Source organism: Plasmodium gonderi (assembly GCF_002157705.1).
Source record: "Plasmodium gonderi DNA, contig: Chr11, whole genome shotgun sequence".
Lineage (NCBI taxonomy): Eukaryota > Apicomplexa > Aconoidasida > Haemosporida > Plasmodiidae > Plasmodium > Plasmodium gonderi.
Window position 1 is genome coordinate 1,773,549 of NW_021628936.1, and position 25,795 is coordinate 1,799,343.

The 25,795-nt window shown below is 32.7% G+C and overlaps 5 protein-coding genes across 5 annotated transcripts; 2 read left to right on the forward strand and 3 right to left on the reverse strand.

Annotated features, from left to right (window-relative positions):
• Positions 1-1,881: 1,881 nt before the first annotated feature.
• On the reverse strand, positions 1,882-7,404 carry PGO_113790 (hypothetical protein, conserved; the record flags this gene model as incomplete). Its single annotated transcript, XM_028688713.1, has 10 exons — positions 1,882-3,834; positions 4,070-4,348; positions 4,536-4,702; positions 4,926-5,061; positions 5,237-5,384; positions 5,710-5,809; positions 6,120-6,272; positions 6,513-6,608; positions 6,832-6,940; positions 7,300-7,404. The coding sequence occupies 10 exons, from the start codon at positions 7,402-7,404 to the stop codon at positions 1,882-1,884; spliced, it is 3,246 nt and encodes a 1,081-aa protein (XP_028544514.1).
• Positions 7,405-9,336: 1,932 nt separating this feature from the next.
• Positions 9,337-11,421, forward strand: PGO_113800 (cardiolipin synthetase; the record flags this gene model as incomplete). Its single annotated transcript, XM_028688714.1, has 1 exon — positions 9,337-11,421. The coding sequence occupies one exon, from the start codon at positions 9,337-9,339 to the stop codon at positions 11,419-11,421; it is 2,085 nt and encodes a 694-aa protein (XP_028544515.1).
• Positions 11,422-11,748: 327 nt separating this feature from the next.
• On the reverse strand, positions 11,749-15,260 carry PGO_113810 (hypothetical protein, conserved; the record flags this gene model as incomplete). Its single annotated transcript, XM_028688715.1, has 2 exons — positions 11,749-11,884; positions 12,133-15,260. 2 exons carry the CDS (start codon positions 15,258-15,260, stop codon positions 11,749-11,751), a joined length of 3,264 nt encoding a protein of 1,087 aa, XP_028544516.1.
• Positions 15,261-17,356: 2,096 nt separating this feature from the next.
• On the reverse strand, positions 17,357-19,141 carry PGO_113820 (citrate synthase-like protein; the record flags this gene model as incomplete). The annotated part of the gene is made up of 2 exons (XM_028688716.1): positions 17,357-18,489; positions 18,958-19,141. 2 exons carry the CDS (start codon positions 19,139-19,141, stop codon positions 17,357-17,359), a joined length of 1,317 nt encoding a protein of 438 aa, XP_028544517.1.
• Positions 19,142-22,185: 3,044 nt separating this feature from the next.
• On the forward strand, positions 22,186-25,145 carry PGO_113830 (transporter protein; the record flags this gene model as incomplete). Its single annotated transcript, XM_028688717.1, has 7 exons — positions 22,186-22,595; positions 23,034-23,088; positions 23,247-23,388; positions 23,865-23,983; positions 24,114-24,201; positions 24,546-24,610; positions 24,963-25,145. 7 exons carry the CDS (start codon positions 22,186-22,188, stop codon positions 25,143-25,145), a joined length of 1,062 nt encoding a protein of 353 aa, XP_028544518.1.
• Positions 25,146-25,795: the final 650 nt, after the last annotated feature.

Consider the following 25,795-nt stretch of genomic DNA (forward strand, 5'->3'; position numbering starts at 1 on the left):
TGCATATGTATGTATATATGCACAGGCGCTGCGGAAGGGACGAATATATGCACACGTCATTTGTATGAACTCCCCCCCCCCCCCTATGCTTTTATTTTCGAGAAAAAAAGAAACGAAGAGGTTAACAATAAACAACAATTAGCGAAGATGACACAAATGTAGATTGAAAAAAAAATGTAATTCAAGACGGGGGAGGGAAAAAAAAAAAAAAAAAAAATGCACTCTCATGCACGTACATAAATAACACAGTTGCATAGTACATGAACGGTATAAGCATTTTTTACATGGAAACACATTTCTCCCTGTATTTAAATTAGGAGAAAAGGAAAATATAAAAAGTGAAAGTTCATAAGTGCACATACGCATATATATATTTACGTATGAACATATACACATTTTCTATAAGTCGGGGGGACACACGTTAAAGAATGTACGCTCGAAGATGCACTAACTTGTAGCACATTAAAAGTGAACATAAAATCACTCAAAAATATAGAACAATATATATATATATATATATATACGAATTTTTAAAAGTCGCACTTTGCGAGACTATATATATTACATCACTTTTACTAATAGTGTGAAAAAAAATGAAAAGAAAAATTTGCTACTCCCATGGTTCTATGTTCATCTTTTTTTTTTTTCCTCATTTTTTTCATATTTCAATGGACTCGTGAATAATACAGGAGCCCACCCACCCCCAACAACAACAACACTAACACTCAATTGTATCTAAAAATGTACATATTTTTTTTTTTTTTAGTTTCTAAATTGCGTTTCCCCTACATTCTTTTACAATTTAGTGAAACATTAAGGAAATGTTACAGAGCAGTCTCAACACTAATCTGTTACAACATAGTTGCAAAGTAAAAGGAAATATTACTGAAAGTTGAATGAAAAAAAAAAAAAAAAAAAAAGCACACATTTGCAGGGGTGTGTTTTGAATATACAATGTGGTATGTTTTTTTTTTTTTTTTTTTCCCCCAACTGTTCCTCATTAATTTAAAATTAGCACCATTTCTCGTATTACATTTTACTTACCCTCTTAAATTTTTAATAATTTGAGGTTGTCAAAATTAGGCACTACTATTTTTGTTTACTGAAGAAGGATGGATATTAAATTGAGAATGGTTTTTTAAGTAAAACCCCAGAGTAAACAAAAAAAAAAAAAAAAAAAAAAAACTTAAGACACACAAGATTAGTTTTTTTTAGAAGACACAAATCTAAATGAGCATTTTTCTTGGGGTAGTGTAAAAAAGACATAACTTTGAATATTTTTCGTAAAATCAGCCAAATTGAAAAAAAAAGTCCAAAATTAAAAGAAACACTTACATTAAAAAAAAAAAAAAAAAAAAATTAAGTTTCATTTGATGTAGCATGTTCGTTAGTGTTACAAGAAACAGGATGATACATGATGTGTATAATGAAATTTATTTCGAAAAAAAAGCACGCACAAGTGTGTATAAGTGCTCATTCATATATATATATATATATATATATATATATATATATATATATATATATATATATATATGTGAAATAATTCAGCTAGCCGTTATTTTTCCGTTTTTTTTTTTTTTTTTTTTAAAAAAGTATGTAAATTTGTATGAATAAGTCATATTTTTTTTCCCCGTTTTGTTTTTTAAAAAGGCTAGTTGTTGATTGTTTGGATTAAGCCCTAATATATGGCAAGCCACAGAACCCAGTTGTTCGTTACGAAAATAGGTATATGATCCAAAATAAAATTTTGTGCACGAAAGAGACTCCTAATTATGATGTAAAAAATATTCCATTGTGGAATACGTTTTTTTTTTTTTTTTTTTTTTTTTTTTCTAACTGAAAAAAGGAATAAACCACCAAAGCGTTGAAGGATGAACACTAAGTGTGTCCCAATAACTGAGTCTGTGTAAAAATGTTGCACATGTCTTGAAAGGAAGAAGGGGAAGAATTGTCGAGAACTTTTTTAGCCTCGTCTGAAGATATTGTATAAGTAACAGTTTTAACATTTTTATCAACGTAATACAAATGCAACTTTCTTGTTGTTGGGCTATTTTTTATGATGTTGTACCTACATATTCCTATTAAATACCATGCTGTTTTATAAATATGTATGTGCAAAAGGATATAATCTTGTATTACAGCTTTTGCATAATGCAACATTAGTCTTTCATCAATAGTATATTTATGAAAAGAAATGAATAAAATATCGTCTTTCATTTTTTTATTATATGTATACATATCTCGCACACTTTGAATAGACTCGTTAAACATATCACTGTTAGAATAATGTCCATTTTCAAAAGATATAACATATATTCTTGAAAAATTTTTATTTATATCATTTTCACTTTTTACATATTTATCTGTAACTGTTTTTACATTTTCCATTCCTTTGATATCGGTTAATAGCAAAATGCTGTATTCACTATGCATGTAATAATTTTCTGTTTGCTTGGCATTTTCAGCAAATGCAATGACTTTGTCTAATGCTGCTGCGACATTTTGTATGTCTGAAGATTTTTGCACAATATCAATTTTAACATTCCCAGCATCGATATATTTGTACAGATTTATGAGTACATTTTGATTGGAATAGTTAACTACGTAATATTTGTTGAATCGGAAGGGAAATTTTTTGTTTTTCAAAAATTGTAGAAATTCTTCCTTCCCATTTCTCATGTGTGTATTTAAAAAAAGTGAATCATCAATTAGAACAATAGTAATGATGCTAATTACATGAGAGTCAAATATATTTTGTGATATGGATTGATAATTGGTTGGATATGTTTGTCTATACATTTTTTGAAATGTAAATTTGTCATTATTTTCTGATGAATCCACTTTTGCATAAAAGGTTTCATTATTTTGATGATTAATTAGGAAAGGTTCATAAATTTTGTGACAATTCACAGTTTTAAATAGAAGAAACAAATGAGATTCTTCATGTGTTTTATACTTCTTTAATACTGAAATTAGATTATTTACACAAGGTGCTTTTGCATTATGTATAAGTATGTCATCAACACGTACTTGGATATCTTTTTGGACATGTATTTCATGTTTTTTTGTTTCTACATTAACTTGTAAATGGAATTGTTTTTCTCCCTCTGGAATTACGAGAGGAAATAGTGCAGTGAAATGTTTGTTTGTAGATTTGTATGAATTTATTTGATACAATATGGCTTGTTCCGATTTGGAGCATTCATGAAACACTAAGTTGTAGCAAGACGTATGTACATATGCTTCACATGCATCGGTCAGATGTGTTTTGAAATTTGTTACTATTGCGTTATTAGAACCTGTTAAACCATTCGTCGCGTTATTTTTAAGTGACAACTTAATTTCTACCTCCTTCTCATCGAATACAAATATATTCAAGTAAAAACGGTATGTATTGGGTCCAACTTTTTCTCTAAGGTATAAATCACTTATGAATATTTTTTTATTTTCTATGGGATAAGTAAACAGCGTTTGTGCCTCCCTCACATATTTGTCTTGATTATTTAAGCAGATAAGTGTAAATTTCCAATATTCTTTATTATTATACTTATTTACATTAATAGCGAATTGTATAATGTCATTATTTTTGATAGATTCCTTTTCTATTTGCAAAATGGTTTCATCCCTTTCAACTGGTTTGAATACAGAATTGGGTAAAACCAATTTGTGATTGTACATGTTAAACCTATGCTCACTTCTGCTACCAGCTGACGTGAATCTGTGGATGGATTTCAGTTCTATGATGCATTTGTTGAATGCGTTGGTATCTGGGAATCGGACTCTTAGTTGAATTATGAGAGGATCTTCAAGGAGCCCCTGCTGGTTGATAGGCTGCAAAGTGGTGACATGGTGAGGTGGTGACATGGTGAAGTAATGACATGAAGAATCAATAGTTGTGATAGCTTTCCTGTGGTACTGCTTATAATATGGATGAAAGACCTTCTTTAAGGCAAGGTTTGGTGTGGTCTATGCCTTTGTGTCTCCATTTGTGCCATTTTATTCTATTTATTCTTCCACTTTCGATTTTTTTTTTTTTTTTTTTTTTTTTTCAAGATGAGTTTCTTACTTCCACTAAGAGAGGGATCAACTGCGGAGTTTGTACTAACACAAGGTGGGAATTTTTCCACATTGTAGTGTCTTCATATATATTTACAAATTTCTTTATAAATTTTTTGGAACATATGTCATGGGAAACCTTTTCTAATATTTCTTTATGTTCCATAGTAATTACAAAACTTGAATTGTCGATAGTAAACAAGTTTATCTTCCAATTTTTATCACTTTCTAAATTTAAGAGTGGGTTGTTCATATTTTCTATGACAATTTCTATTTTACCCTTAATATCCTGCACACGGGGGAGGAGAGAAGCAAAGTGGGGAAACATTTCTAACGTTGAGTAGGAGATGTGTTGCATCTTTCGTTATTGTTCTTATTGACAGTGAAAGATGCTTTGCTTATTATTCTGTTTTCTGTCTGTTTCTGTTGACAGTGGGGTGTGGTGGCTATACTGTCGGGGACATTCCAGGGCGTACCTTACTCTCCTTTGATTTGAAAATAAATTCATAATTTCTAAATATGTAAGTGCACTCGTCAAATGGATTTGATTTTATGTTGGAGCATGGGTTCTCCCGGTTTTTGCTAAAGCAAGAGTTGGCATAGCAGAGGTCCAAAGGCAGTTTCATCCTGATCATCACTTGGTCTTAGAATCGAAAGAAGATAGGGTGGAGTGGGGATGCAGGGTGACACGTGAAAACGGTTATGTGAGTGAAAAGATGCATATATCTGCACACAGAGATGAAGTGTAAGAACGCTTTTTTTTTTCTTTTTTTTTTTTTTTTTTTTCCCCTCACCCATTGTGCTAAATAAGATTTTCTATGGGGGTACCCTCAACTTTTTTCTCAATTTTTTTCTCACGTTCTTACTCAACTTCAATGGAGAAGCAATTTTTTCCAAATCCATTTGGACAATGTATATCGCATCCTGTGCTCCATAAAACATTTTAGTGGCTTTTATCTGAACATCAAATTTTCTTCTTAATTCAGGGACTAAGTTTAGTAGCTTCAAAGGGTTTGTAATGGATGCAAATTTATGTGAGAGGTTCTCGATCGGGACAGCAGCGAGAGCAGGTGCGTATCACAATCAAGGTTTTCAAAGCAGACATATATATCATCATGTCACGCGTGGGAGTTAAAGGCGTGTGTGTGTCCCCATCAGACATGCACATGTTTTATACTTCTGCATTTGTGGTACTGTTGCAGTACAGGAGGAAAGTGTCGTTGTGGGTCGCCCGTGGCAAAAAGACTTCGGCCAATTGGCCAGAGTAAATTACACACTCTTGATTTCCCGTGTTAAATTTATTCTTTTCAGAAATGGAAAATATCCTACAAAAAAAAGTATTTTAATTTTTTACTATTTCATCGTTTCATCGTTTCGTCGCTTCATCGTTTCGTCGCTTCATCGTTTCGTCGCTTCATCGTTTCGTCGCTTCATCGTTTCACCGCTTCATTATTATTATTTTTTTTTTTTTTTACAAGTGTTAATACATCATTTTCATGTCTCACTAACAGCACAACGGGGTGGGTATACATCATAAATATTATCTTATCCTGTTAAGTGTACCAGTATAGTTCAACCGGGTGTACGTCTCTCCCCATTTTCCCTAAAGTTCCTCTTGTCTCATTCGTATCATTTTACAAGTAAACTTACCATATATCATCCGAGTTAAATTGGTTCTTGTTAATTTCCACAGAAAATTTTAAATAATAATTAGAAGCGTATATTATTCCTTCACTCGGAAAGAAGTTTTCTATCCAGGTAGGAAAATGGAGGAACCAAAGAAGAAGAAGAAGAAGAAGAAGAAAGAAAAAAAAAAAAAAAAGAGGAAAAACATAAAAAAATTGTTACATTAATATTAATGCATATGATTGTGATATGGTTATGAAGGAATATTTTTTGTATACATGCATATGTGTAGGTATATGAATAATTATGTTAATTTTTAATGTGTGTTTTTTTTTTTTTTTTTTTTTTTTTTTTTTTTTTTTGGAATATATTTTATCACATATATTCATATGCATCTCCATATTTGTCTCTCCATATGTGTGTGTAATAATTACTTAGAGATTTTTCAGAGTATTCATATTGGGACGGGACTTCTGGAGGGTTCTGTTTATTTGTAAAAGGATATCGATAAATTTTAAATTTTTTTAATTCTTCAGTGTGTAACTTCAGTAGGTACATTTTGGATGTTATCTGATAATCGCATGGATCTACGATGGGGTGTGGTGGGGAAATGTGTGATTATGCACACTGTAGGAAAGACTGAATGGGTATGCACTTCTGTGTGTGGATTTGTCCATACGTACATGAACGTGTCGTGTTGCTATATTTTATCCTTTCACTTGTCTATTATTATTATTATTATTATTATTATTATTTTATTTTTTTTTTTTTTTTTTCATTTATTTGTTTATTTTTTATTTATTTTTCCTGTTTGAAGCTGCATCTACCCTTTTCTTTAACTTCTTCTTTATTAAGACGAATTTCTACATTTTCTTGCTCGCCACTGTTGTTATCTCTTTTGAAGGACAATACATGCAAGTTTTCTTAAGGGTAGAAAAAAGCAATAAGTGAATATAAGAAGTTGACATTTTGAGGGGACGCAAAATATCTCCTTCTGTCGAGGCAGGGTTTAGGGTAGAGTATAAGTAGAGAAAATGCAAAAAAAAAAAAAAAAAAAAAAAAAAAAACACAGGTCGGTAGAAGAAAAAGCAATCAACAGACGAATCTACGTAAAGGGCGCGGAGGAGAAGATGGTTTCAAACTTACTCGCAGGTATGAAAGATGTCAAGAAGAATTCCTTTGAAGTCATTTGCTTGTTGAATGATAACATGAGTTCCATTTCGAATTTGTTGATGTCGCTTTTGCTCGTGCTGACCTTAAAAAGGAGGGTTCGTTCACACATATTTTCGTCACTTTTTTTTGGACACAAATTTTTGTCACTTTTTTTTGGACACAAATTTTTGTCACTTTTTTTTGGACACATATTTTTGTCACTTTTTTTTGGACACATATTTTTGTCACTTTTTTTTGGACACATATTTTTGTCACTTTTTTTTGGACACATATTTTTGTCACTTTTTTTTGGACACATATTTTTGTCACTTTTTTTTGGACATTTATTTTAGTTATTTTTATTTTATTCTTCTCTTGAAGCACTTTCCTTGAGGATTGGTTGCATTGTGGTGACAAAATGCCTCCATATGCACTAGCTGTTTTCACTCATTAGACCATTACTTGTTTCACTTCTTTGAATGTGAAAGAGAAATTGTGGTGGAAGATGGAGCCGACATTCTTTACAAAAGCAGAACAGAGAATCGGGTAAAAAAATAGGAACCTCATTCTAGGGAAATATTTACCCACTTGTCCGTTTTATTTTGTTATATTTTGTTATATTTTGCTATATTTTGCTATATTTTGTTATATTTTGCTATATTTTGCTATATTTTGTTATATTTTGCTATATTTTGCTATATTTTGTTATAATTTGTTTTATTTTTACTTTTTCTTTACTCTTTTCTGAATTACAGCAATTATACACTTAGTCTGTGTGAGATTACAAGTGCCAACTAGAAGAACAGTGGATGCTCTTGTCTGCTGCGTGTGAGTTATCATTTGAATCTACGTAAGTGGGGAAACCCCCTACATTATTATATGAACAAAGCGTAATATATTTCTACATCTATTTTATATGCAAATTAAAAATATGCCTAAAGAGTTGCATTCCACTTTTCACGGGTTCGACTGAAGTGGAATCATTTTTTCTCTTTTTTTTTCTCTTTTTTTTTCTCTTTTTTTTTTCTCTTTTTTTTTTCTCTTTTTTTTTTTTTTTTTTTTTTTTTTTTTTTTTTTTTTTTTTTTTTTTTTTTTTTTTTTTTTTTTTTTTTTTTTTTTTTTTTTTTTTTTTTTTTTTTCTTCTTTTTTTTTTCTCTTTTTTTTTTCCCTTTTTTTTTCCCTTTTTTTTTTCTTACAATACTATAAAAAAAGAAAAAAAAAAGGGAATCTCTCAAACGTTACCCAAAATTACATATCATAATAAAATAATTTACACATTTCGCTGATGTTATTTTTAATATTTCGATATGTTCCAAAATTGTAAGTGAAATTTCACACTTTCCATAACATCATAGTGAGCGTGCACACTTGCGTGTTTATGCATTTTGCTTTCCTTTTTGCACTTTTTCGAAAAAAAGAAAAGAAAGAAAAAAAAGAAAAATACAAATACAATATCCTCCATTCTCACTTTAGCGCTTCTCCCCTGATGGTCTTACTCCTACACCTTTATTTACTTTATTTCTTATTCATTCATTTATTCATTTTTTGTGCTTTTCCATTCTTTACTTTTTTGTTCAGTGCCCCTTTGAAAAGGAAAACATAATATCCGTCTAGTTGACTAGCTTTTTTTTTTTATTCTTTTCAATGAACCCAACTTTGCATGCGTTTTGCAAAAAAGTGAAAGTGTGCCTAGGGCTCTACATGATGTGTTGACGAACGCATTCCTTTCAGTAAATTTTTTTCTCTTTTTTTTTTTTTTTTTTTGTTTTTAATTTTTTCACTTCTTCAATTTGAGATTTTCCTTTTGCGGCTTCAATTTTTGCTTTCACTTTTGTTTTCATTTTTGCATCTGCATCTACTTCTGCTTTTGCTTTTGCTTTTACATTTCACGATAGTTGGAGGAAAGGAATGGACTCAGAACTTGCACAGCCTGGTGTGACACAGTCGAGGAAAAAAGAAAAAAAAAAAAAAAAAAACAGAAGTTAGTGTTTTTTCTCCACATTTTTATGCCACCTGAGAGTGGGGGCTGGGGGCACATGCCCTTTTTCTGTATCATTCGAGAGGCATCGCGTCGAACTTTTTTGCTCGGTCTTTGCTCGTGTTTCAAGCTTATTTTTGCTTTCCAACCATTTCCCAACCATTTTCCAATCGTTTCCCATCCATTTTCCAACCATTTCCCATCCATTTTCCAATCGTTTCCCATCCATTTTCCAATAATTTTTGAACCGTTTTTGAATTTTTTTTTTTTTTTTCGCTGCTCGCGAACATGCCGCCCTTCTGCAAGTACCTGCCTGCACAGTTTTCTTCCCCCAAAGGGTGGTACTAGGGAGGGATGAATTTTTGTGATTGTTTTGATATTATACAGAAGAAGAAGAAGAAGAAGAAGCAGAAGAAGAGGATACATTAGAGAAAAAATACACACTTATGAGAGACAGAGTGGGAGAGGAGTACCACACATGAAGGAACGAGTGGAAGTGGGTACATCCCAAGGATTCATTCATGAAAATGCAGCAGAAGGACGTGAAAGATGCTTATTGGAATGTTTGGAAAAAGAGCTTATTCCGTGGGAGGAAAGGATATGAAGAGGACGAGGAAAACCAGCTGAGTGGAGAAAACCAGCTGAGTGGAGAAAACCAGCTGAGTGGAGAAAACCAGCTGAGTGGAGAAAACCAGCTGAGTGGAGAAAACCAGCTGAGTGGAGAAAACCAGCTGAGTGGAGAAAACCAGCTGAGTGGAGAAAATCAGCAAAGTGGAGAAAATCAGCAAAGTGGAGAAAACCGAATTAACATCGAGAAGTTGGTTGAGGAAAACGTGAAACAACTAAATGTTGATCAAAATGAAAAAGAAAGGATTAAAAAAAAATGGAATTATATTTTAAAAAGAAATACACAAAAATATGGAAAATCATCTGAAGGAAATAAAATAAAAATATACAATGATGGAAATGTAGCATTTAGACATATTCTCAAATCAATAGATAAGAGCAAAAAAAGGGTATGGTTTGAATCCTACATTTTTGATGACTCCGAATTAGCTGAAAAAGTGGTTGATAGTTTATGTAATGCAGGGAAAAGAGGGTGTGATGTTATTTTGTTAATTGACTATATTGGTAGTTTAAAAATGAAAAATAAATGGGTGACCAGGCTCCGAGAGAATCATGTGCATGTTCTTTTTTTTAACACATTTTTGAATTCTTTTCTGAACATGCTGCCCTTTTTCTTTCGAGATCATAGAAAAATTATCATACTAGATAATACCGCTTACTGTGGTTCTATGAATGTTTCTGAGAATGTTGTTCCAAGTGGGACAAGCTGGAGTATCCACGAGAGAGAGGAAAAACTGGGAGGGGCTGATTCAGATACTAGATTGCTAGATGCAGAATTGGGAGAGGAAAGACTGGGAGAAGTAGGGCCAGATGGCGAGCGCACAAATGATTGGGAGGAGGGGATTGTTCCCTTTACGCGTGGGAAAACCAGAGGGAAGCAAAAAAAATTGGAAACGACAGAAAAAAAGAGCAGAAGTAGCCCGTTGCAGTACTATGATTTACACATAAAGATGAAAGGACCAGCTGTAAAAGATCTCGCAGATGTATTTATTGATTCTCTCAAGATGACGAGAAGCTCAATAAAGAGAGAACCAATTGAAAATCAGAAAAAATATATGGATAATAGTGGTAATTCATGTTTTGTACAAGTGCTTGAGTCGAATGTTCTTCGAAAAGTTAAATCCATTCAGTCTACTTTTGAATGGATTATTAAAAACGGAGCTACACAGAATATTCATATAACGACTAGCTATTTTATGCCACCCGGGTTCTTAAGAAGAGCTTTGTTTTCAGCCCTGAACAATGGAGTAAATATTACATTTCTTTTTTCTGGAAACTCAGATATTATGGGAGATGTACCAGCAACATATTACATCGTGAAAAAATTTTTAAGGAAATTTCAAAAAGAGAAAGTTAAATTGGAAAGGGATGAGAATACCATGCATGTTACTAATGATTGTGGCTCTAGGAATGACATTAATCTTGATTCATTGGTTTCTCCCAGAGAATCTAGAGTAATTCCAATAAGGATACAAATAAAGAACAATATATATCTGCAAAATTTGAGAAAACGTGCAGAATTGAAACTAGGAGATAATTTTCGAAAAAAACAGAAAAAAGGGAATAGTAAATTTTATTTTTTTCAGAATAAGCATTGTCATGCAAAAAATTTAGTTGTAGATAATTTATGGTGCGCTGTTGGTTCTTATAATTGGGATCGATTTTCTTCCAGGAGAAATTTAGAAGTTATGATTTCCATTTTTAATAAAAGAATATGTGATGAATTTATTCAAGAACATAAAAACAAAATTAAAAATAATTCAAAACAGGTTACTCTTTCAAATCTTGTTAACAGAAATTTATTTCAGGCATTTCTAAGTTATTCTGCTTATCACTTGGGAAGGTTATCAGGGAAAAACATTTTTGATGGATTGTCAAATGATAGTAAGAAGACTGTTCTTAGGAAGGCCATTATAAATAAGTATTTGTCAGAAAACTGTGTTCAAAATATATCACTTAACATGATGTGGGGTGTCTAGGGGAGAGAGAGAGAGAGAGAAAAAAAAAAAAAAAGCTGCTCTTTTGGCGACAAAAAAGGACAAAAAAATAAAGAAGTGGAAATGCCCAGTGAGCTCAAAGTATGCGAAGAAGAAGAAAAGAGAAATAAAAAGGGAGAAGAAAAAAAAAAAAAAAAAAAAAAAAAAAAAAACTGCATATTTTATTCACACTATTAGCAGTACACAATGACGGTGTAAGTAGGGGTGGTTTGAACAAAAGTGGGCTGGAGAAATTGCCAAGTCAGGCACCACCACCAACAACTCCCCTTTTACTGGGGTCCTAGGAGAAAAAGTTCATGAAGTGGAACTTTAATATTGAACCGATTTGGCCAAGGTTAACAAATCGGAACGCAAGCGAATATTTTCGATGAGAGTTTCTTCCATTATTTTCCACATTTCTTCGTACGTCAGCTTGTCTTTGGAGATGGAAAGATTGGTGTCTAGCCTACGGACGAGAGGAATCAAAGTGTTGACATGTGCAAGTGTTTACCTATTCGTGTTTACCTATTCGTGTTTACCTATGCATGTTTTCCTATGCATGTTTTCCTATGCATGTTTTCCTATTCATGTATTTACGTGTGGATGTGAAAAAAAAAAAAAAAGCACACACCACTGCACGCATGGAGACATAGCACTGCACACGTGTTTTATGCATGCGTATGTAAAAAATTCCTAATGACTGGAAATGTATACCTGAAGTGTTCCTCACTAAGGGCATGTCGCTTTATAAGATGAGATATTATTTCACTTTTGTTTTTGACACCCTCTTGAAGCAGGAGCTGATCCTCTCGTAATCTTTCGATTTCTTTTGTTAGGAAATTTATTTCGTTTAAAAGTGCTTGTATTTTTAAGCAAGTTCGATATTCATAGCTGCCTTCATACTTCAACAGTTCTTCCTTCCCACTCGTTTGTAACTCTGTCTGTTGCTTCGTCTGCCACTCCACCTGCCTTCCCGTTTGCCGCTCCATTTGCCTCTCCATTTGCAGCTCCATTTGCCGCTCCGTCTCTTCGCTTACTATTGTAATTTCTTTTAAAACAGACTGATACTTCTTTTCAATCAGTGCATTTTTTGCTCTTTCTTGTGATAATAACTTTTTTGTTTCTTTCAATTCCGTGTCATTTTTACTTTTGTTTTTAATTGACACAGATTTCCATTCATCTAACACAAGTTCGTACATCCTTACTTTGTGTGCAAGTTCCTCCTTCGTGAGAGAATCATAGTTTGAAATATTCTCCTTAGGTGTGTCGCTTACGCTTCTCCTTTTGGCTATTCCTTCGTGTACATCTATCCTTTGCCCACATGCAGATTCAGAATGAGCTGTGGCATTGTGGGTTCCACGTGGGTCACGACTACAGCGGCCACTACAGCTACAGCCAAAATTGCAACCAAAATTGCAGTCAAAATTGCAGCCAAAATTACATCTAACATTACAGCCAAAATTACATCTAACATTACATCTAACATTACAGATCTTCATGCTGTGCACAATTGGGTGTTCTTCTCCAAGCACATATTGGCGTAGTATCTTTAGGTGATTCATCTTCTTCAATTTCTTTGTCTTCTTCAACCCCTTTATCTTCTGCATCTTCGAGTGAGCTATCGATGTGCCACTTCCAATGTGTGCACACCTAGCCGTTTTGGAATGGGTTCTAAGGAGGTTCTTAAATTGATAAGCAAGATGTTTCTGCGCTCGCTGGTTTTCCAAGAAAGCCAATTTATACATATTTAAATCCTCCTTTGCGAGTTGCAAATTTTCAAAATAAAGTTTTAACTTTTCTTGCAATTCTTGTTTTTCTCGCTTTAGAGAAATACAAGCTTGTGATTTTTTATGAACAACATTTTCTAAAGTTTTTAAAAAACATTTTAATTCATAATTTTTTTTAATGCATGCAAGTTTATCATTTGCTAAAGATTCTAAAGTAACTTTTTCTCCTTGTAGTTGTTTGATTTCCTTTTCCATATAATCAATTTTCTCATGTAAAAAATTTTGTTCATTCACTTCAAAATCATTCTTTATGTTTGATGATATCTGGCAAGATAATTGTAACAACTGGTTCGTTTGCCTTTCATTTATATCATTAAGCATTTTATTTTTCTTTTTCAGCTCGGAAATTTCATCTAAATATATTTTTTTGTCCCTACTCATGTTTCTTAAATGTTCTATATCTTCATTACAGAGGATGAGACTATCAAATAAGCCCTTTGTGTCTCGAACAACAAGCTCGCACACTTTGCTAGCCCAATCTTGAACGTTCATCTTTTTTTCTCTTTGCAATTGCAATTGTAATTCACGCTTCTGACTCCCATCTGTGATTTCACCTTTCTCACCACATTTCAATAGAATTTGAAATTCACATGGTTGCTTCTTCTCCAAGGGCAGTTGATTCATTATAGCTTCATACTCTTCATGGTAAAAATTATAAATCAGGTTATTGGCAATTTCTTTCTTGAAATTATTATAAAATGTTGATTCTACAAAAATATTCGTAGCAACTGCAATGTCTTTTTTGTTTCTTCTCTCCTGTATTTCTGTCTTTGTCTCGATTCCGTTATCTTTTCTCCCTTCCATTTCAAATTTATCAGTCGGAGCTCTTTCCATCTCTTTATGAAATCCCTTTGTACTGGTAAGCATTATTCTGCTTTCCACAGAAAATTCTCTTTCAGATTCACTACAAGCTTTTACACAACTTACATTTGAAGAAGACTTATTACACAGCCCCTGTGGAATCATTTTGACTTGGTTGCATCTATTCTCACTTTCATCTCGAATATGTCTATCCATCTTCGTGGGCGTGTGGCTTCTGTGGTCATTCCTGAGTTCATCTTCGTTCTCTACTTTCTCTTCTTTCTCTTCTTTCTCTTCGTTCTCTTTGTTCTCTTCTTCCTCTTTTTCCTCTTCGTTCTCTTTGTTCTCTTCTTTCTCTTCTTCCTCTTTTTCCTCTTCGTTCTCTTTGTTCTCTTCTTTCTCTTCTTCCTCTTCGTTCTCTTTGTTCTCTTCTTTCTCTTCTTCCTCTTCGTTCTCTTCTTTCTCTTCTTCCTCTACTTTCTCTTTGTACTCTTCTTTCTCTTCTTCCTCTTCGTTCTCTTCTTTCTCTTCTTCCTCTACTTTCTCTTCTTTCTCTTCTTCCTCTACTTTCTCTTCTTCCTCTCTTTCTTTTCTGCTTTCCATTCCACCGCTTCTTCTCTTTCCTCCAACATTTGGATTGTTTTTCAAATTTGATCCTCTTTTCCCACGGATTCTTATTTTATACTTCTCCTCGATCTGACCGTTCGGTTCGACGCTACAGTGATGGGTCCGCTCACCCACGTCATCATCCACCTCTTCATCTAAATTCTTATCATCTTTATAATCCTTTCCCTCCTCGTCGCTTTGCCCATATTGAGTTTGGCATGCAGGTGCAAATTCTCTCCTCCATATTCTCCATTTTAGATGTGCATTCGCAGATTCATCTTCCCTTTTTTCATTTTTACCACATGAATGGTTAGATTCATTGCAATGAATCAAACTTGTTCTTGATTCATCATTACATTGAATGGATTGGTCACCACTGCACTTTCTATCGTTGCACTGGATGAGAAATTTTCGATGTGTTCCTTCACTCTTTTTGCTGGAAATCTTGCGACATGCATCAGTATCATTTTGAACTGAATCTTTCACATGAGACAAACATACATCCGGTTCAAATATGTGGTTCATATTTTCTTCCTGTTCATCTGGAAACAGAGAATCATGGTTTTTACTCGATAATGTAAATTTGTTATTAATAGTATTCAGGATTTTCTTCTTGGCTACATCTATATCCTGCAGGAATTTAAGCATGTTATATTCTGCACAGCTCTTGCTAGAAGTGATGATTGTGGTTGTAGGGAATGGGTGGTGCTGCTGCACGTGCTCATACATGGAGCAACGCAAAAAGGTGTACATAGGGTAAATATATATGCATTAACATATATATATGTATATATATACACTTACATATATGTATATATATACACTTACATATATGAATATATGTATACTTACATATATGAATATATACTAATATGCACATACGTATGAACATTCGCATGCACATGCACGCGTATGCGCACTTGAAGACACGTTTCACCTGCACGGCAAGGTGTTGTACACTTAATTATTATATGGCGCTGGTGCCTTAACTAAGGTGTTAGCTGACTGTTCATGTGATCAGTCTTTGTAAGTGGGACAAAATAGCTACCAGCCCTCTCAAGTCAAAAATGTACACGTAAATATTTGCACACATGCACATATTTTTTTCATGTATGTTCAAAAATTTGCACGTTTGTTCATGTTTTTTCATATTTTTGCGCGTTTGTTCATGTTTTTTCATATTTTTACATGTTTGTTCATGTTTTTTCATATTTTTACACGTTTGTGCAAATGTGCATACATAATGGTAAGCTTGGGGAGCTGGATGAAATTTTATCATCTCATGCAAATTCGCAAGTAATTAGGCGAAGAGCCTGCATCAGAATATCCTAAACAGGAGTACACCGCATAGGAAAATAAAATAAAATAATAATAATAAAAATTAAAAAGTAAAAAAAAATAAAATAAAACATAAAATTTAACACATGTATATATGTACATTTGCGTGCGTCCGACAACACGCACCTGTTTTTAAATTCTAAACTGTGAAGGGAAGAAAATGCTGTGGCATTCGCGACCCTGTTGGAGCAATTTCAGCCCTATTTTTCTAACCATTTTGAATGAACTGGTATAAGGGTAGGAGAGGAGGGAGAAAGAAAAATACCTTCCGGATTTTAGCTTTAACAACAATAAAGCATACAGAAAAATATATGCACACGCAAAAAAAAACGTTGTGTTTGAGAGAGGAAACCATTTGCAATGTGCACCTGTGCCTGCTTTCTCGTGTGTTGGTAGGATTGGGAGATCTTATGTCATAATTTATTTTTTTTTGTATGTGTGCATTTCACATGGATTTACACATCCTTTACATTCATGCTATAAGGTATTTCCTTTCCACCTTTTACCATTAAGGATGAAATAGGTTCAAATAAAAATAGTCCTTATATTTTTGGATGATAAACGTCAGTTCAGTGAGTAAACAGAACTGAGACTTTAAGGGTAATAAAAAAAAAATCTCAAAATATGCACATTGTTTTTTTTTTCTCTTGGTCTATTTCACTTCTAATTGAAGCTTGCGTGCGTGTAGATATGTATATATATATATATATATATATATATAGAAAGAGAGAGAGATTTTAAAAAAACCTTAGCATCACGTAATTTTGTGCAGCCCAGATTTTTCAGCGTGCCTTTTTTCCTTGCCAACATGTTTGATTCATTCATTTCATTTTCACGCGCGTTAGGGTAAAAAAAAAGAAAAAAAAAAAAAACCAAAAAAAAAATATCTACATAAAGGTGTATAAAATATACATAAACTTAGCAACACATATAAAGACGGGAAGACTTATATTATTTCATATGTATGAAACACAGTGATAATTTTTTTTAGACTCACATAGGATGGATGTTTAAGATGTAATTTATTCTGAGGTGGGGGGGAGGAAATTATTTTATTACCCCTTTAGTTAAAGAGACAAATCAGATGAGAGCCATTACTGAGTTGCAATTTTTGTACTTTTTATGTGAAAAAGAAAAAAAAAAAATGACAAAACAATATTGGAAGATGATTAAAAAAAAAAAAAAAAAAAAAAAAAAAAAAAAAAAAAAAGGGTAACTAGAAAGAAAAATAAATAGAAATACACAATAAAAAGAATCATGAAAAGGAAAGAAAAGACAGCACTGCAAATAGCAATCAATTGAAAAAATACCTTATCCCAAATTCTATATCCATCTGACCTTACTTTCCTTTATGTGTGTATTAGAAAATATTAAAATTTTTGATATATATATGCATATGCATATAGTTATGCTAATTTAGGTGGATTTCCTATGTATACACCAGAATATTTCACAAATTTGTTATTTCCAACTTGTTCATTTATGTGGGCTGTGAAGGAGAGTAATCTTATCAAAAAATATAGAGGAGGTAGAATTTGCAATGGTAAATTTATGAGGTGAAATGTTAAAAGGGTATAATAATAGCAGGAGGGATATTTATTTTTATTTTTTAAAAAAAATGTTTCTATTTGTTTGAAATGAGTTAGTAAGTCTACATTTTCTTGACAAGTATTTTTGCAATAATCAGTAAGGTATTCTTTAAAAATAGTATTTTTTTTTCTATAACAGTTGCTTTTGTGAAAGAAAAAATTCACACTTGGTATCATCTCCATTGATTTCTTTGTTTTTTCATAACTACTACAACTGGTATCAGACGGGGTGTGTTCAACATTGAACTGAAGGAACCCCCTCATGGAATGGTATAAATCAATATTCCTGAATATATCTATATAGAATGTGACAGCTGAGAGGCATATATTAAAATAATTGTAGCCATGCACAGTACTTAACATTCGTACAAAAAACGTGTTTTCATTGATGCCATGTTCACACATTAATATTAAAAATGTATTCAGTAATTTGATTTTTTCCTTTTTCCATAAAATTGTCCTTTTTTCTCTTTCTTTTCCATCTTCTTCTTTTTGGATTATCTCGTTAGGTTCATATGTTTTACCTGAGAATTCAGTCTGGAATCCTTTGATGGTGTAATTTTCTATTATAAAAGAACTTAAATCTGTGTACTCCTTCTGGGGTGTGTGTGGAGAAAAGCATTGTGAACCATGAAAATAAGGAAGCATTTTTATAGATGCAGCTAATATTTTAAGATAGCTCGAAATGGAATCATTGTTATCCTTTTCATGTTGTGCAAATTGAAGTAAAGATATGCGAATCAGTTCTAATGGATGAGAAATTTGCAAAATTCTGCTCATTTGTAAAATATTCTTTTCATTAAATGTTTTTAATTCATTTTGAATGTAAAGATTTTTTTGAATCAATTCCTTTGCGCTAGGTAACCCTTTCTGTAATAGAAGTAAAATGACATGATCGAATGTCACATCTTTGCATAGATCCCGAACGTTCGCTCCTCTATAAAAGTGCTCTAGCCAAGGTTTTGGGATCATGAACAAGTGGTATCTGCCGTGCATGTGTACATATATATACGAATGTTTTCATGCATACATATACACACGAATGTTTTCATGCATACATATACACACGAATGTTTTCATGCATACATATATATACGAATGTTTTCATGCATACATATACACACGAATGTTTTCATGCATACATATACACACGAATGTTTTCATGCATACATATACACACGAATGTTTTCATGCATACATATACACACGAATGTTTTCATGCATACATATATACACGAATGTTTTCATGTGTGGATGTAGGGATGTGTTGGTGTGTGCATGGCCGTAGCTGTGGGGGAGGGCATCCTTCTCGTGGTACCCCTACGCACTTATAATCCATTGCGAAACTTCTTAAAAAAATGCATCTCGAAGTTCATTGCTCATCTCGTGATGCGCCATGAATCCCTCCTTAGACTCACCCTTGAATTCCAGGAAAATTTCAGACTCTAACATAATATGAGGAAGCGAATAGCCCGAGTACCCCTTCATATCTATTCCTTTTTTATCGACATAAGCAAAATACCTTTTAACTAGAAAACAAAATTTTTTAAAAAATAAATTATTAACCTTTACGGTTGAATGTGCTCTTTTAAGGATATGCATCTTGATGTACCCTCCCCACCCCAAAAAAAAAAAAAAAAAAAAAAAAAAAAAAAAAAAAAATATGACTCGTTTCATACAAAAAAAATGTACAACGGCGTTTGGCTTATAAGATGTAGAGATTCATTATTTTCTCCTTGTGGTGACAATCATATAGCAAACTTTTTTTTTTTTTTTTTTTTTTGATTTCACAGTGGAAAGGAAAGTCTGATCAATGCATAATAACTACTTCTGATTTGTGCATTCTGCCAGAATAAGGCGTACTAGAAAAAAAATGTATCATCTTTTACACATGCATGGAAGAACACACTAATGAATATGCCAAAAACAGAATAATTGTCTCTTCATTTCTACATTGCTTCATATATTTCTCGTTTATCATGTTCACTTAACGCGTTATCATTAAGCACGTTTGGGGAGCGTGGTTCGAGAAGATTGACAAGCTCCCCTTTCTTTTCAACTAGCACAATGGTGCGCTGTGATATGTACATATATATACTAGAACATGTGCACATATACACACATCCACACATCCACACACGAATATATGCACACGTGAACATATATACATATAAAACACTGTTCCAAATTTTTTTTTTTTTCTCCTTTTTTTCACGCTGTGCAAAAGTTCTAATCTTAAATTTGTTGCATTATGGCTAATGTACGGGGGGGGGGGGGGGTCTGTTATTTATGCTTGATGCACATCCTTCGTTATGCAGCAAAAACTGTTGTTTTCTAATCGAATTTTTTATTTTATTATTTATTTTATTTTATTTTTTTTTTTTTAAAGGACACCTTCTATTGGAAATAACATTTCATGTATTGCTTACTACAAAATGTTATTTTTCATCTCCTATTTTTGGTGTAGAAATTAAAACCTCTTCCAACGATGAACAAAAAAAAAAAAAAAAAAAAAAAAAATTATCATAAAGTGAATGACCCGCTATTTAAGTATTTGTATGGAACGCTTAAAAATGCATATCTATCTGATTTAAGATATTTTTCTAACCCTGTTGCCTAACTTTAGAGATAAGAAATTTTTAACCCTACGCATGCTGCAGACATAACGCACAAATATAATGTATGGTATAGTGTACGTGTATAGTGTATGTAATAAAATATACACATAATTTACGTTCATCTCCCAAGCTACTGCATTAAGAAGAAATTTTAACTACCCAACTGGTGGATACACAGCGAGGGGTGAGAGCACATCTACATGCATGCATTCGCATGTTCATATATGCACATATATTTTTATGCATACATTAGCACAATAACTGTTTTTATTTGAATTCACTCTCACCTTTAACTATTTTAGCTGTGATATTCTCCTACCCCTTCTTAATTAAATGGAACGCGACTTAGATGGGTTGTGTCGACTAAATTACTTTCCTCTCTACTACATATATATAATAATACCACTTTTGTCATTTGTAGTGGTAGTAAGATTAAACAATTCTCAATATAATGTTTTTAGGATGTGAAAACAAATATTTTAAAAAAAAAAAAAAAAAGGGGACCAACGAATGCATATGCAAAGTAGAATATATATATATATATATATATATTCGAAAAAATAAATTTGATTAATTAAAAAGAACATCTCCCTTGGGTGGACGATAATTTTTTTTTTTTTTTTTTTTTTTTTTTTTTTTTTTTCCCCGGTTCCCACCTTTCCCCCCTCTCTGAAAATGTGTTCACCTATTTTTTAACCCTTTTGTTTTAGTTTTAATATATTTTTTTTTCTTTCTTCCTTTTTTTTTTTTGTAATTTTATAATATTGATAATTTTCTATTTTTAAAAGAAAATGTAGTAAAAGAGAAAATCCTTTACGCCTTTTTTTTTTTTTTTTTTTTTTTTTTAAACTGCACTGCAATGGCAACAGTCCAGTGTTGGTAGTAGTATCATAATTACTATAAAAACTTTAGCAATGCGACAAATAGGAATGTATATAGTATGCATATGTATATATATGTATAGCATGTGTATATATATGTATAGCATGTGTATATATATGTATAGCATGTGTATATACATTTTTTAATTTAGTGCATAACAAAGCCATACACAATTATTAAATTCCATTTTAATTGGTGTGTTAGGAAGATAAAGCTTCTTTGCATTTTCAAAGTGAATGTAATGATGCTTTTTCTGCATGTTCATGTTGTGCATATTTATATACATATCTATACATGTGTATATATATATATATATATATATATATATATATATATATATATATATATATTAATACATATTTACATACACATTGTGTATATGTAAATATGCACAAGCAGGACACCCTGAATTGCATGTTGTACGTGCGTTTACCTATACTTTGATGTTCTCTCCAACATCTTCTACTTCAGTGTTTTCCATAGTGCATCCGTATGTTTTAATTTTTTACCCACGTGACAGACGTGATTGACGTGATTGACACGATTGACACGATTGGCACGATTGACACGATTGGCACGATTGACACGATTGATATACCGTTTTATGTTGCATTTTCGCACATATTATGCACACTTTGTTCCATTATTTCCCCTTTTTATAGTTCATAAATTGTATGACCAGTTCAGATTTTTGCAGCTAAATAGTACCGTAGGGGGGGAAAAAAAAAAAAAAAAAAAAAAAAAAAAACTGTTTCGGGGCTAGCTAGGTTAAAAAAAGGGCTGGGGATATATATATATATATAATATGCAGCAGGAATAACACAAATGCACAAGTCGAAACGTTCAGACGAATGTGTAAATATATAAACCCGATCAAAAGAAGCATACTCAGTTCGAAGTATGTCTAAGTACGCCTCAACACGTTCTTAAACCTGACTCAAGAGGAATCCTTCACATTTTTTTTTTTTTTTTTGCCGTTTTTGTCGTTGTTTTTTTTTGTTCTTGTTTTTGTTTTTGTTGTTGTTGCTGCTGCTTCTGCTGCTTCCTTTTTTGTTGTTTTTTGACCACTCCTGTTTGTTTCACCCCTTTTGATTAGTCCTCATCGTCTGCCTCGTTCCCGATCCCCTCCCCCTTGCTGTGACAAAAATGGACCTACTTTTGGCCAAGGCAATTTGCATATTCACATTTCTGTGCGTGGCGACGTTTGGATGTTCAATACCATACTTAATAGGCCTACTAGGAAATAAAAAAAATGCAGAACATGAGAAAAAAATAAAAGGCATACTGTCGAATTTGAACTGTTTCGGTTCAGGGTTTATATTTTCAATTGTTATGTTTCACCTGCTACCAGAAACCATTACAATTGTCAGTTCGCATAGACATATAGTAATATTTAACTCCTCTGATCCTGAAATAAAAACTCTGTATATATTTTTTTTCGTTTTTGTTGGATTCTGCATGCAACTGGCATTAGAATATGTGCTACCCGTGGACACTAACATGTGCTGCGTTGTAAATGACAATGTCAAATCGATGCTCGACGATAATTTTTCCAAGTAAAGATGAATTAAAACTTGAGAACCAACAAGGAAAGAAAAACAACAAGGAAAGAAAAACAACAAGAAAGGAAAAACAACAAGGAAAGAAAAACAACAAGAAAGGAAAAACAACAAGAAAGGAAAAACAACAAGAAAAGAAAAACAACAAGAAAAGAAAAACAACAAGAAAAGAAAAACAACAAGAAAAGAAAAACAACAAGAAAAGAAAAACAATATTCGGACCCCCTTTCCCATCGACCTTCCATACACTCACAGATGTACCTATTTATTAGGGGGGCCCTGTGCACGCATACTGTGGCACAAAAAAAATCTGCAACAAATTTGCAACAAGAGTGAAGAAAATGCCACATCACATTATGACGAACTACGCTCCATTACACCGCATCACATCGCATCACACTGCATCACATAACCGTACACATTTTTCCATTTCAGAAACAAGGCTAAAGGAGAAAAAGAAGATTCTGTTAATATCGAGATGCACAGTGTGGTAGGGCTTAAGTAACTGTAGCGTAGATATAACTTAACTGTGTCGTGAATTAATTTTTCCTAGTTGTGCATAACACTGCATGGATCGACACACATATTTTCCCTCCACTTTTCTTCCTTTTTTCCCCATTTTTTTTTTTTTTTTCGTTTTCTTGAAAGACCGTGAACGAACATCAGTACCACCACGCATGTGATAGCAAGGATTTCAAGAAGCAGCAGAACATTGTGAAGTTTTTACATGTCTTAACTTTGCAATCCTTTTTTTTAACAATATCCCTTGCCGTGCATTCGTGCATTGAAGGTAGAATGGCACAGAATAAAGCGTTTGTGCGCTATATATCCATTCATCCACCCAACCATACATACATACATGTGTGTGTGTGTATATCCCTCGGAGCAGTGACTTTCTTTTCTGCATGATTATACGCCTCTCTAATAGACACACTTGAATAGCAAATATTATCCATGTGTGAATGCACGAAAGATCTATGGAGGGGACGTGGGGCGAGGGGGAAATCATTTTGCATGTCTCCAACACAGGGTTCTCTCCCCTGAACACCCTCTCTTCAATGTGTGCTCTTTCGTTTTCTATTTGGCTTTAAGAATACATATAAACATATGTTTATTCATGTGCTTATGTTTTGTATTTACGCTTATACCTAGGTGTGTACATTATGCCCCATGCTCATTTTATTCCACTTCATTTCTTTCCACTTCCATACATTCCACTTCATTTCAATTTTTTTTTTTTTTTTTTTTTTTCTCCTACTTCCCCAGGAATGATCGTAGGAACATCAGATGATGTTAATTTCGTTTTTATAAACACCTTTTGTATTTTGTCGCACAAATGGATAGCAGGAGTAACCGTAGCCCTTTCTCTAAATCAGAACAACATAGTAATGCCTTATTTTAGTGTGTTATAATGTTATATGCACATGTTATGTATACGTGAATTTCTTTCATTGTCTTATATAATATTTCTGAACGATGTCGTCTACCACTTTTTTCCCATGCACCTATTCTCAGAGCAAAAACCTCAAGATGATCTTGTTAATAATTTTTATTTTTTCATCACCATTGGGAATAATTATTGGTCACCTTATAAAATCGTCAGGTGCGTGAATTGCCCAAGTGAATCATTGTGCATAAAAATGTGTACAAAAGTGTGCATAAAAATGTGTACAAAAGTGTGCATAAAAATGTGTACAAAAGTGTGCATAAAAATGTGTACAAAAGTGTTCATAAAAATGTGTAAATAAGTGTTCATAAAAATGTGTAAATAAGTGTTCATAAAAATGTGTAAATAAGTGTTCATAAAAATGTGTAAATAAGTGTTCATAAAAATGTGTAAATAAGTGTTCATAAAAATGTGTAAATAAATGTGCATAAAATTATGTACATGCAGGTACTTTCTTACTTATGCTCATTCACGCACACCCTTTTGCTTCCCCAATGTAGGTGAAAAGGTGACTTGCATAATCAATGCAATATCTATTGGAACTCTACTTTTCATCGGATGCGAGGTTACACACAGAACGAGACAAATTAGAAAGAAAATAAACAAGCAAACAAACAAACAAGAACATGATTAAAAAGCATGTGATTAACAAATGTGCCATTTTTTTTTTTTTTTTTTTTTATTTATCTATCCATCAATTCCCGTATTCCTATTTGCATATCTATATCATCTTCCTCCCCATCTATCCATATATCTGCTTGTCCTTTTGCACATTGAACATGTGCGCAAAAAAAAAAAAAAAAAAAAAAAAAAAAAAATTGATCGCTGCCATTGTTGCTTGACATTGTTGCCTGTCATTGCCTGTTATTAGTTTCCAGATTTATTACACCCCTATCGGCCCCCTACCCCACTTTCAGATTTTACTGAACGAAATAAAGCAAAAGTTCAGCAGAAAAATTCGGTTTGCAAAATGGATGAGCTTTTGTTCTTCTTGCATAATTGCATTTATCCTAATTATGGTAACTCAACGTTTGGCTCCGCATACCCACGGACATGAACATGCACAAATCCACGATCATCATCATGATCACGCACATTAAGTCTGAAGAACTGTAGCACTCTGATCATCTGAGTCCATATGGATTAAGGTCTAGAAGTTTTACCAAGCAAGCAAGACCCCCTCTTCCCTCCCTCCCTTGCCCCATGTATGCATGAAGATGTTTTTTTAGCAATTGTTTTAAAATAGTTTAAAAAAAAAAAAAAAAAAATAGAAAAAATAACATTTACGCTCATAAAAATAGAAAATGGTGGAGGATTGTATAATTATACTTTAGGCCTTCGCGTATACAACACACACCACCTGTTTTATATATATACATGCTACTTGGTGTGATTTTTTTTTTTTTTTTTTTTTTTTTTTTTTTTTAATTTTTTTAAAAATTTTTAAAATTCATACAAGTTTATTAAGTTCAACATTTTCGCGCTTTCGCGCTTTCACGTTTTCAACAATTTTTAAGCATTTGTTTTCGTTCTTTTTTTTTTTTTTTTTAATTATATATGCCCACTTTTTTTGAGACATAATATATTTATGCATAAAACATGGACGTGTAAAAATATGTTATAGAAAATAAAAAAAAAAAAAAAAAAGTATACTCATTGAGTGCTGTATCAGAAAAAATATCTGCCTGTTGGTCTGTGTGCGTAGCATGGATTGCATTGACAAGGATGTATGGTCATAATGTGTCTGTCT